We start from the raw sequence: 12,936 nt of genomic DNA on the forward strand, positions 1-12,936 counted from the left end.
GTGATACTCAGAGTTCCCTGTATAACTCAGCCTGCAGCCTTGTGCCTTTATATGGGGGGCACAGAACCCCTCAGTGACTGCTAATATCCTTATCATTTACAGTAGGGGGTACATTATCCCTTATAATACATGAGTGATACTCAAATTGCATGTAGGGCGCAAATCATGGGTAAGTTGACTTATTCTGTCAGGGTATAGTACCATTGCTAGTTTTTACGGCCATTATAACGCATAAATTAAGAATAGAAGTAGAATGCTTTATTTTCTGTGGGCTATCCATGTGGCTAACACGAAAGAAATCTAGCTGTGAATGTAGCCAAGAAGTGACAAGAGCCCATTGTGTGAGTAACTGCCAGCCTGAGGAGCAGCTGCCACAAGCACGTCAAGGATAAAGCCCGCTATCTGTTGTGTCAACCTGGGACAAGCTGTCCATCCGCGCAAGGATACAAAACTATAGGGGCGTCATGCGACTTTGTTTTCTTCAACTCCGACCATGCATCGCAATATTTCGAGCAAACAATCACGCTGCTGTCTCTTCAGTAGCACTTGCTTGCCTTGTGCCCGGTACTGCACTCGGTAAACTGCGGGGAAAAAAGAAAAACTCCGAGGGATTACTTCTCGTCTACCAGACTGGCGGAGGAGTTCCGCGTATCGTTCTTCGGTAGATGGGCGGGCAAGGCCCAGAGTGCAGTTCGGTGGGAGGAGGCGGAGAGAAGTGGTGGTGGAGTCGGAGCTGAGGAGGCCACGCTGAGGCTTGGAGGACGCAAGGATTAGTGTCACAGACACATAACACCCGGAATGGCTGAGCCACCGGGACCCAGCCGCTCCCCTCAGCAGCTGGAGACAGGTAACCCCTCCGCTCTCTCCGACCGAGTGCAACTCACAGCCCTTATCTTATTCTCACCTCCCTGTGGGGGGCTTCATAGGGACACCGGTATTACCTAAAACTTCTGGGGAGAACAAACACACGTCAAGAGAAAGGGGGCGTGTTTACTAACAACAGTGTTCAGGTGTAGGGCAGCCTTGAGTTTCCATTGGTGTGGGGTGAGCAAGGGTAACCGAGTTGGGCGGCGTTGATTGGTTGGAGTTCTGGCTCGCTGTTGTTTATACCTGTCCTGGCCAACTTTGTCATTATTATATAGGAATGTAGCTATAATAAATGGCTAATGCCTGGGAGACCATTGGAGCAGTTTGGGGGGGCATAAAAACTGTTTAACAGTATACAGTCCAAAGGTAATGGGAGGCCTCCAGGTATTGCTGAACTACAACTCCCAGTACAAAGGCTGGACCCTAACAACATATGCAGGAGCTTTACTGCTATAAAGCCTACAGTCAAGAATGGGGGGGCAGGTTATAGTTCAGCAACATCAGAAAGGCTTCATTTTAGCTCATGGCTACTGTAATGCCTGCAGTGTGCATGAGTTGCGACTTTGCTAAACTACTTTGGCTTTTGTGGGATGCTGGGAGTTGTAGTTAACCAGGAGCTAAAAGCGTCTGAATGGTCATAGACCATCTGCTCTTGCTTCAGGGCCGATCATTTATCACTAGGATCCCCAATTTTTCTTACTCGGGAGCCACAGACAAATGTAAAAAGACTTGGGGAGCAACACAAGCACCATAAAAGTTCATGGAGGAGCCAAATAAGGGCTGTGATTGGCTATTAGGCAGCCTCTATGCACCCTATCAGCTTACAGGGGCTTTATTTGGTAGGAAATCTTGTTTTTATTCAACCAAAACTTGCCCCCAAGTCAGGAATTCAAAAATAACTCCCTGGTTTGGGGGCACTGAGAGCAACACCCAAGGGGTTGGGGAGCAACATGTTTCCCCCGAGCCACTGGTTGGGGATCACTGCTTTATCAGGTTATTATACCAACAGCCTAGTGCTGTTTAATTCACTATGATAATAATAATAATAAAAGCTTGCTATGAACCCATGCAACAGCTATGTATTCCCAGGAAAATTATCTGCTGTCTGTCACGTCTATTTATATGCCTGGTAGTGGCCTCTCAGATCGGCCCTAAATCAGGAACTGCAGCGTGTAACTTTCCACATGAAGTGTGTGTGGCTTCCTAGGGCAACAGAGACTGACAGACAGCAGCCCACAGCAACAGGCAACAGAGACACGGCGGCAGCAATGACTTTCCTGATATTCATCAATTCAGTGTTTATGGCTGCTTTATTTTACATTGTAATGATACGCACCCGCAACGTTCCAACCCCCCCCCCCCCCCAACACTATCTATTACACAACAGCAAAGCCAGCACCCTTCTCTTATCTCCTGCATACTGCAGTTTGTTCTGTCTACTGTTCATCAGGCAGACTTGGTGCAGACTGATACCCATGCAGGTTGGCTAACTCACTGTTTTGTAGTTTTGCCTCATATGGATGGCCAAATTGCCCTGATTTGATCAGACTAGGGGTGGGCCAAGGTTACCTTGCCTTCCAGTGTACCCACCTACGTGTGGGAGAAGGACAGTGCAGAGACAAGTAACATCGGTTGGGCGGGGGAGACAGCTAGGAATAGGGGTAGGCAGGAGAGTTACCTGAATAGTAGTGATGGGCAGGTTCGGGCCTAATAGTCCTAGTAGTGATGGGCAGGTTTGGGCCTAATAGTCCTAGTAGGGATGGGCAGGTTTGGGCCTAATAGTCCTAGTAGTGATGGGCAGGTTTGGGCCTAATAGTCCTAGTAGTGATGGGCAGGTTTGGGCCTAATAGTTTTAGTTATGATGGGCAGGTTTGGGCCTAATAGTCCTAGTAGTGATGGGCAGGTTTGGGCCTAATAGTCCTAGTAATGATGGGCAGGTTTGGGCCTAATAGTCCTAGTAATGATGGGCAGGTTTGGGCCTAATAGTCCTAGTAATGATGGGCACGTTTGGGCCTAATAGTCCTAGTAGTGATGGGCAGGTTTGGGCCTAATAGTCCTAGTAATGATGGGCAGGTTTGGGCCTAATAGTCCTAGTAATGATGGGCAGGTTTGGGCCTAATAGTCCTAGTAGTGATGGGCAGGCTCAGGCCTAGTAGTGATGGGCAGGTCTGCACTATATTTTTGGGTCACGGGTGGGTTCGGGTTGAGCTGTTCTGCTCGCCCTCCCCATCCTTGACCTTACACTGCTGGCTTCCCTGTTCCGGCTCTCTAATTTATAGAAATAGAGGGGAGTAAACAGGTCGGTTAGGGTTCGGGCAGGGTGCGGGTCGAGAAAAACTTGACCCGCTCATCACTACTGCCTTAGCGCCCCCCCACTGTTGTGCCCTAGGCAGGTGCCTCTTGTGCCTGCCCCTAGTTCCGCCCCTGGAGCACGCAGCACGTGCACCCACACCTAGCGATTAACACAAGGAACCGTTCTCTTGTCACCCATCAGCTAAATAGATATTTTGTCTGCAGTGACAGACTTGGTTCTGGTGCAGCTCCACTCGGGGCATTCCAGATCATCACCCGAATGATTCCTTTGTTATGTCTATGCATCTAAGCTCGGTGGCACACGGGGAGATTAGTCGCCCTCAATCAATCTTCACTACTGAAGGCAACTAATCCCCCCAGTGTAACTTACAAGGAAACTTTGGCAATTTCGAAAAAGCCAAAGCGACGCATGTGCCATTCCACTGGCGATTCACATTCTTGCCGGTGGGAAGACATTTCAGGGAGTTTAGTCCCCCACGGTAGCTAAGATTTATTACTGGCAACTAATCTTCCTATGTGTCACCAACCTAGACTGTCCCATACATCAGTGATCCCCAACCAGTGGCTCAGGGGCAACATGTTGCTCCTCAACCCCTTGGATGTTGCTCCCAGTGGCCTCAAAGCAGATGCTTATTTTTGAATTTCTGGTAAGGAGGCAAGTTTTGGTTGCATAAAAATCAAGTATAATGGTAAACTGAGCCTTCTGTAGGCTGCCAGTCCACATAGGGGCTATTAAGTAGCCAATTATGGCTCTTATTGGCACCCAGAAACCTTTTTCATGCTTGTGTTGCTCCCCAACACTTTATCCATTTAAATGTAGCTCACAGGTATAAAAGGTTGGGGATCCCTGCCATACAGTATCCACACATTTGGGCCATGGGCCACAAAGACCCAGGATTAGCATAGCAGGTTTTTAGGGGCAGCAACGTTGGTGGAACCAGGATACTACTAATTATAGATACAATGGAGCCATGCAAGGGACTGCTGTCAATCTTATGCCTGTCCCAGTCCCCAGTGTGACTTTATTTGTTCCAATACTAGTGGGTAAAACGGGGCACACCTAGGAGTACACTGCATGGAAATCCATCCCTGAGGATACAATATTCTGTTTTCTTGTTCCATTCAGATCCTCCAGCAGGCGTACATGCAAGTCTGGACTGGGATACAGAATATTCCTTGGCATTCCAAGTAAACAGAGGCCCAAACAGCCCCCACCAGCCCATTAACTAATAAATATCTATTGCATCTTACAGCAGCCTCTCCGGCATTTGCCAGAATCCACAGATTGCCAGCCCAGGCCTGCATACACGTACTGAAAACCATATGACATTTCAGACAATTTTATTAGTACTTTTATGACTGGGTTATGGGTTAAAGGAATCCGTAACCTTTGTGTTGCAACCTTTACAGCAACTTGTGTCGCCTGTACACATTACATAAGTGCATGTTTTCATATATACCTTTCAGTCTCTTATCAAGAGTAATGCAGCCTGAGTTCCAAAAGGTGAACTATAACTTCTACACGGCGGCCATCTATCACTCTACAGATTAGCAGCTGTCATTCTATTTATATACAGCTAGACTGAATGGGGAAGTGAAACGCGTTGCTTTCCAGCCTTCACGAACTCTAGGGAAAGTTTGTTTGGCCTGAGCTACATTCTCTATCTTTTTAGTTATGGTTTTCAATAAAATAAAAAAAGAGCCTTAGGGTGAAGACACACGGGGCTACTAGTAGCAGATACTTGTCGTGGCTACTAAACCAGACAGTGCTGATTTTTTACTGATAATTGTCTCTATGAATGTTTTTAGCAGGGGCAATTCTCAGTATTGTCTATGGCAGAGGATTTTCTGGCATTTAGTAGCTGTGAAAAAGTAGCTGCTACTAGTAGCTCCGTGTGTCTTCACCCTTAGTGACGATTGTAATCCTTTTAGTACTTACAGCATTACAGGCTCTCCCCTCTCTGTTTTATCGGGGTCAGTCTTCCATATATTGTTTGGACTTTAAGTTTTAAAACAACCACAGTACCCCCCAAACGTGGATTTCTGCCACAGTATGTTTCTTATGGTCAACACTACAGCATGGAGTAAAAAAACACAATCCCATTTAGGGGGCCAGATCTCGATCATGCAGGCTTGAAAACTAGTCGGATCGGGGACGGTCCCCGAACCGACGGGCACCTATACCCGTTACTCTAATTAGATCGTTTGCCCCCAGGGTGGTAGGTGGGGATATTGGGGTGACCTTGCCAAGCGAGCGGATCATAGCGTGTATGGCCACCTTTAGTAAGTGTTGGGGTTCAGAGCCCCTCAATACATTGTAACAGGGGGTATGCTATTTAACCCTACGTGCTGGGGGATGTAAAGCCTGTACCATTTCTATAAATGGGGGTGCTCTGGTTTTACTGCCTTGTGTGGGTTCTGAGGAAGGAAGTAGCCCTTTAAAGGGGTGCTTCACCTTTAACTGTTATTATAGTCTCGAATGAACTATTCTAAGCAACTTTTCAATTGGTCCTCATTTCCTATAGTTTTTTTTTAATTATTTGCTGCCGTCTTTAAACTTTGTAGGTTTCAAATGGGGGTCACTGACCCCGGCAGCCAAAAACTATTTCTCTGAGACTACAGTTTTATTGCTACTTTTTATAACTTTCTATTCGGCCCCTCTCCTATTCATATTCCAGTCTCTCATCCAAACCACTCCATGGTTGCTATGGTAATCGGGACCCTAGCAACCAAATAGCTGAAGGATTTTTTCCCCCTCTGCGGCAAATTATAAAGGATTCAGGTGGGGTTTTTGCCTTCCTCTGGATCAACTAGCAGTTAGGCAGGTTATATAATGGGCATTAAGGTTGAACTTGATGGACGTGTGTCTTTTTTCAACCTAACTTACTATGATACTATGATACTCTCTGCCTTATTACTGTAAACAATTCAGATAGCAAATGCTGCACCCATCATGGTTTTACTGATACTAGTATTGCCAAGGATCACCCTAATCCACCCCACGTCTCTACAGGGGCGGTCCGGTTAAATGCTAGAGTACAAATGTAAACAGTATTTCAGCCCATACAAGGAAGCCAGTGTGAGTAAAAGAACCAGCTTTCCAATAAGGCAAATTCAAGGGGAAGTTCGCCTTAACATTATTTTTGAATATGTTATAGGGAGACCTCAGCCTACCTGTTATAGAAGGATCTCTGCAACCTTTCAGTTGGTCATTTATTTTTTTTTTTTTAAATAATTAACCCTTCTGATTCTGGCTCATTTTAGCATATAGCAGTAACGTGTCTGGTTGTCAGGGCTTACTGACTAAGATGCTTTAATTATTCATTGCTAATTTTTTCCCTTATCATTGCTTATTTTTTTTCTTATCAAGCCCTCAGCTGTTGTTGAGGGCAAAACGAATGTTGCACTGATTTAGTATCCAGTGTAAATAACCCATAGCAACCAAGTACCCGTTTAAATTCCAAGAATTTAGACTATTTACAGTTTAGAATTTCGCTGACATCTTCATACTAAGTTAATTTTAAAGAGGTGGATCATCAAGTTAACTTTTAGTATGCTATACAAAATCCTATTCCTAGAAACTTTGCCTTCGGTATTCATTTTTCTTTTTAAATATTTTTAGTTATTTGCCGTCCTTTTCTGGCACTTTGTAGTCTTCATGTGGGGGTAAATAAGACCGTAGCAACCAGATAGCTGCTGAAATACCATCAGATTTTCTCAGAACATCTACATCATACTAAAATTTTAAGTAAAAGTCAAACATCCCTTTAATGCTTGTTTGGCCAGGTTACCAAATAAATGACTGCTCTGTCTGACTGCACATTTTTTCCCTCTCTCTAGAGTTGCACTTCTTAATTGCTCGTTTCCTTTCAAATGGGCCCTACCACAAAACTGCAGAGGTAAGGATTAAGCCAACTGAACAGTTCAACTTACTTTTATGTTGGTGTGGATGAGTTTGTGGTGCATGGTTTTTGTTCCCCTTTTAAATGATCCCACTGCTAATCATGTACAGGTACTGGACCTGTTATCCAGAATGCTTGGGACCTGGAGTTTTCCGGATAAGGGATCTATCTATAATTTGGATCTCCGTACCTTGTGTCTGATAAAAATCATTTGAATAATCCCAGTAGGACTGTTCTGCCCCCAATAAGGGGTAATTATATCTTAGTTGGGATCAAGTACAGGTACTGTTTTATTATAACAGAGAAAAGGGAATCATTTAACCATTAAATAAACCCAATAGGATTGTTCTGCCCCCCCAATAAGGGTTAATTATATCTTAGTTGGGATCAAGTACAGGTACAGTTTTATTATTACTGAGGAAAAGGAAATTATTTTTACAAATTAGAATTATTTGCTTATAATGGAGTCTATGGGAGATGGCCTTTATTTAATTCGGAACATTCTGGATAATGGATCCCATACCTGTACTAAGCAATTTTGTAAATGAGCACCAATGCATGTTGTGCAGCAGAATACATTGTGGGTGCAAGTCCTTACTTTTCTGGTAATAAGGGGCTGATAATATTGGTTTTTTTTTGTTGAGTAATCCTTATAATTATCTGTTTAGGTGCTGATACGGCAAATGAATGAATCTAAGGTAGGTACCGACCATCCTTTTCACTGCATGTATTTACTTAGAATTTATTTAACAATACCAGATCTCCAAACTTCAGCAATTGGCTAACTTCTTTTCTCCCAATTAATAACTGACCGCTAACATCCTTAATTACTTTCTCCACACCCTTATATGCTGGCATTAGTAAAGGGCAATAGACTTTTCCAACCCACACCCCACCCTAACCCAATGCTTGTCACCCCACACCTGCAGTCATGCTTGATTGTTTATTACCTGTACCAGACATGACTGGATCCGGCGATGCCACAAATAGGACAGGTGGGTATTGAGAAGTCAACGGAATGGACACATTGGTGCAAGTGCAAGTTGGGGCCTTGCCGAATTCACATATTGGCACGGAGTTTCGCCTGTCACTGCTTTGTCTCTGTCAACATGGGAATCCCTACATCTGGAAATATAAGAAGCAGTGACAGGTGGAGGGGGACATTTTGACCCCCTCTTTTCTCCAACTGAGGGTAGCAGCTGTCAAAACTTCCTTGTGCCATAGCCCTACATTTTCTTTGTTTTCACTTCTACAATCTGAACTGATAACTCCTAAGGGTAAAAAGTGAAGCATTACTGGTGGTGTTGCCCAGGCCAACCAATTGGCTATTACATCTGAACAGTTAGAAAATCAAAGCAAAGCATCTGATTGGCTGCTATGAGCAACATCACTGGTGACCGGGTTTACTCCACTCTTTACACAGCATGATAAATATACCCCTTAGTGTATAGTGACTGCACTAGGCAAACAACCCTGGGGAAAAGGAGTGCTGGTTTGAAGCCGTGTTCTTTCTCAACATTTTGTATGATTTACTCAATTTTGTATTGCAATTACAGCATTGTACATAAACCTATAATATATAACAAGCTAAGTACTGTAAAATGTCATATGGATTTTTAATAAAGTCAGATGTGCATATTTACATTATTTTGACTCGGGAGTCTTTTGTGTGATGGTTAAGGGACTGGGTATTGTGTTGCAAGTGTTTAGCTGAACATATATGTGCCATGCTCTATTGCCATTGTCCTCTTTATTCCTTTTCCATCTGTTTATGCTCTTGTTTTGTATGTGAGCAGATCTGCAAGCTGGCCTTGTGTCGTCAGGCCCGGACTGGCAATCTGTGGGTTCTGGCAAATGCCAGAGGGGCTGCTGTAAGGTGCAATAGACAGTCACTATTTATTGGGCTGGTTGGTCCTCTGTGTACTTGAAATGCCAGGGCCTATTCTGAATCTCGATCCAAGCCTTGGTGTCCTAGATACACTACTTAGTAGGGCTAAAATATCTGTAAATATGGTAGAAATACCGCAGCTCTCCCTTTTGCACATAGACTAATGACTTACAGGGCATATACAGTGATAGACAAAGCTAAAATGTACAGGTATGGAACCTGTTATCCCCAGAATGCTTGGGACCTGGGGTTTTCCAGATAAGGGGTCTTTCTGTAATTTGGATCTTCATGACTTAAGTCTGCTAAAAATCATTTAAATTTGGAATAAGCTCAGTTGGATTGTTTTGCCTACAGTAAGTATTAACTATATCTTAGTTGGGATCAAATACAGGTACTGTTTTATTATTACAGAGAAAAGGGAATCATTTAACCATTAAATAAACCCAATAGGGCTGTTCTGCCCCCAATAAGGGGTAATTATATCTTAGTTGGGATCAAGTACAGGTACTGTTTTATTATTACAGAGAAAAAATGAATAATTTCTAAATAGAATTTTTTGGGAGATGGCCTTTTTTTGTATACAGTTTATTAGGGCTTCTGAAACAAAGATACAGTTTATGAAGGGCTACAGTACTTATTCAAATAAATATCAATTTTTTTTTTATAAGGCTTTTCATAGGGCAATGGCACACAGTCCACATTTTTGCACAGTTTAGCAATTTAGTAACATTACATTGAGCAATTTAATTAGGCTGCTGTACAAAAGGTTTTTTTGCGGGCGTCTTGTCTTTTGCAGGCGACACAGCAAAATGCCATAATTTCTAGAAAACTTTTAAATCTGGGAAACAAAAACCACAGCTTTGCTTGAATGGGACCACAACAAAATGGTGTATATTCTGGGAAACCATAATATCTGGGGCCATAAAATTGTGGTGCTAATGTGTGTCATATATATATAATAAAATGTGTGTGTTACTGAATGCTTGTACAATAGATCTCTGTGGCGCTGGCTGGTGCCTAAAGCACTCCCTATGCAGTTGCACTAGACTGCTGTAGTCCCATTACTATAGTGCTTTGGTAGAAAATTGCCATTCCCAGGACATTATTCCCTGGGGGGCAACAATTTTAAGGGTGAAGACACACTGGGCTACTAGTAGCAGCTACTTTTTCAAGGCTGCTAAACTCCAGAAAATCCCCTGCCATAGACAATACTGAGAATTGCCTCTGCTAAAACACACAAGGAGACAATTATCAGTAAAAGATCAGCATTGTCTGTTTTAGTAGCTTTTAAGGTCCCCATACACTATAAGATCCGCTCGCTTGGCGATGTCGCCAAGCGAGCGGATCTTCACCCGATATCCCCACCTATGGGTGGGCGATATCGGGTAGCAAGTAGCTAAAAAAAAAAAATAATCCGATCGTTTGGCCCTGGGGCCAAACGATCGAATTACATTAGCGGCCATGGGGCAGTCGGTTCGGGGACCACATCAACGAGCCGATGTGGTCCCCGATCCAACTGGATTTTCTAACCTGGCCAGATATCGGTCGGCCAGGCTGCTCGGTTCTGCCCATACACGGGCCGATTAGCTGCCGAATCAGTCCAAGGGACTGGACAATTGCATTGGGGAAAATTCCTGTCACTTAATACAGTGCTAATCCAGGGACGAGTCCAACGTTCCTAAACCTGGTTAACCTGTTTCTCTCTGTAATCTTCAGGACTGTGTACAGTAACTGTATTTGATAAGCTGATCGCTTTTCTTAAATACAGAGAGTAAAAACATGGTAGAACTATTAGTCAAAACATTAAGCAATGCAAGTCTTAAGTCGCAATATAAAAGCTGTAGTTCACCATTAAGTTAACTTTTAGTATTTTATGGAATTGTCAATTCTAAGCAACTTTTTCTTTTTTTATAATTTTTTATATTTTATAGTTATCTAATTATTTGCCTTCTTTTGACTCTTTCCAGCTTTCAAACCAGGGTCACTGACCCCAGCAGCCAAAAAACAATTGTTATCTGAGGCTACCATTTTATTGTTACATTTAGTTACTTTTATTTGTATTCAGAGCCTCTCCTATCCATATTCCAGTCTCTCATTCAAACTACTTCCTGGTTGCTAAGGTAATTTTGACCCTGCCAACCAGATAGCTGCTGAAATTCCAAACTGGAAAGCTCCAAAACAAAAAGTGAAATTGTTAAAAAACAAACAAACAAACAAAAAAAAAACTACCAGTAATAAGACATGAAGACCAATTGCAAACTGTCTCAGAATAGCACTTTTCCACATCATACTAAAAGTTAACTTAAGTGTATAGTTGTCAGTGTTATGTTTGCACCTAAGACTGGAAACTGCTTGCAGGGATCTAATCCATTAACCAGCTAAAGTCAGGATTAGAAAGAAGCATGTTGGGCAGTGTTCAACTACACCTCTCCTGTGCTGAGCAATGGCGACACAGGTCTCCTTTTCACATTTTGGAAAGGAAAAGATGTAAAGAAAACCTATTTTGCTATTGCTTAATATAGGAGAGTTGCAGTTGAACACTGCCTGGCAAGTTTCTTTCCATTACTTAGAGTATGTATTTTGGAGCCAAAATCCACCCAGGCTGATGCAGTGGTTTTGGGAGCAGACACAGAAGAGCGCTGATTCAAGCATAGGGGCAGATTCTCAGCTTTGGTTTGTGTATAGGCCTAGAATCTACCACGTGTGGCAAAAGAATTAATCCAACCACATAATCGTTTGAATCAACTTTAAATGAATATTTAGTAAACAATTTGCTATTGGTTTTCATTTTTTATGGTTTTTCTGTTATTTAACTTTTTGCCCTGCAGCTCTCCAGTTTGGAATTTCAGCAGCTATCTGGTTGCTAGGGCCTTGTTCACCTTAGCAACCAGACAGTGGTTTGAACAAGAGACTGTAATATGAATAGGAGAGGGACCGACTAGAAACATAAGTAATAAAAGGTAACAATAATACACTGGTAGCCTAACCGAGCAATAGTTGTTTGGCTACTATAAGTATTAAAGGGGACCTCTCTCCTTAAGAAATAACTCCAAATTCTATAAAAATAAACTTCACTTACACTATATAAATAGTATAAATCTTGTTTCTTTCAGTTTTGAAATTACTCAAACACAGCAAGCAGGTAGGCACCATTTTGTGGACACTGTTAGTAAGAAAAGCTTTGCATCCTGCCAAAATTTTGTTTATGTGATAGAATGGAGGTCCAGATGGCCATACCCAAGCACTGGCTACAATTAGATGTGGAGGAGGGAGGGGGAAAGTGAGAAGTGCAGTGACATCTAGGTAGTGCTGAATGGGAAACTAAAAAATTGTTGTCATATTTAGAGTAGAAAAGAAATAAATTGTAAATTCAATTGTCAGATTGCCCTCTACTGTGGCGTGGCCAAATTTTGAATGTTTAGGCTATGGAAGGAGGTAGTTAATTTGCTACTTTGCTGCTAGTAGTTAGTAGTAGTTAGTGTTGCCTTTGACTTTTTGTGGAACGGCTGTACTGAGCCTTATAAAGAGTGTAAACTGAGCTGTATTGGCTGCACTGGTATGCTAGTTGGTAATGTGCGAAACTCCATATGTAGACTGCATAATGTTGAATTACACATGGAAAAACAGTCTACATAGTCTTCAAAATTAATTACACAATCAAGGCATATCAGTATATTTCTAAGTCTTTGCCCCCTTTGCTGTGAAACCTTTTAAGTTCAGGTGCAACCAAGTTTCCATTAGAATTCCCATAGATATATGGTGTCCAACTGTGTGCAATTCAAGTGTCAAGTGGTCTCATAATAAATCTAGTGCATTTGTTTGTGGAAGGCCCCAGAGTTTGTCGGAGAAACCCCTCTAAACAAACAGCATCATAAAGCCAAGTGCGGAATAAAGGTGCAGAGAAGCACAAATCTAATAAAAGAATACAGATGGGGAGTATTCCAGTAAAATTATAAAACTAGAGGC

General features: G+C 42.6%; 1 protein-coding gene and 1 long non-coding RNA gene across 2 annotated transcripts in view; one reads left to right on the plus strand and one right to left on the minus strand.

Annotated features, from left to right (window-relative positions):
- Positions 1-236: 236 nt before the first annotated feature.
- LOC108645748 lies at positions 237-997 on the minus strand. Its single transcript, XR_001923986.2, has 2 exons — positions 905-997; positions 237-581 (listed from the first exon to the last, which is right to left on the minus strand). It is a non-coding gene; the product is annotated as an uncharacterized LOC108645748 (long non-coding RNA).
- brwd1 (bromodomain and WD repeat domain containing 1) overlaps positions 660-12,936 on the plus strand; it is a 57,605-nt gene continuing 45,328 nt past the window's right edge. The window contains exons 1-3 of the mRNA XM_012958039.3: positions 660-847; positions 7,021-7,079; positions 7,751-7,780. Coding sequence (XP_012813493.1) covers positions 799-847; positions 7,021-7,079; positions 7,751-7,780 — 138 coding nt within the window. The 5' untranslated portion in view covers positions 660-798. The remainder of the gene's footprint in view (positions 848-7,020; positions 7,080-7,750; positions 7,781-12,936) is intronic.

Source organism: Xenopus tropicalis, chromosome 2 (assembly GCF_000004195.4).
Source record: "Xenopus tropicalis strain Nigerian chromosome 2, UCB_Xtro_10.0, whole genome shotgun sequence".
In the NCBI taxonomy this organism is placed as follows: domain Eukaryota; kingdom Metazoa; phylum Chordata; class Amphibia; order Anura; family Pipidae; genus Xenopus; species Xenopus tropicalis.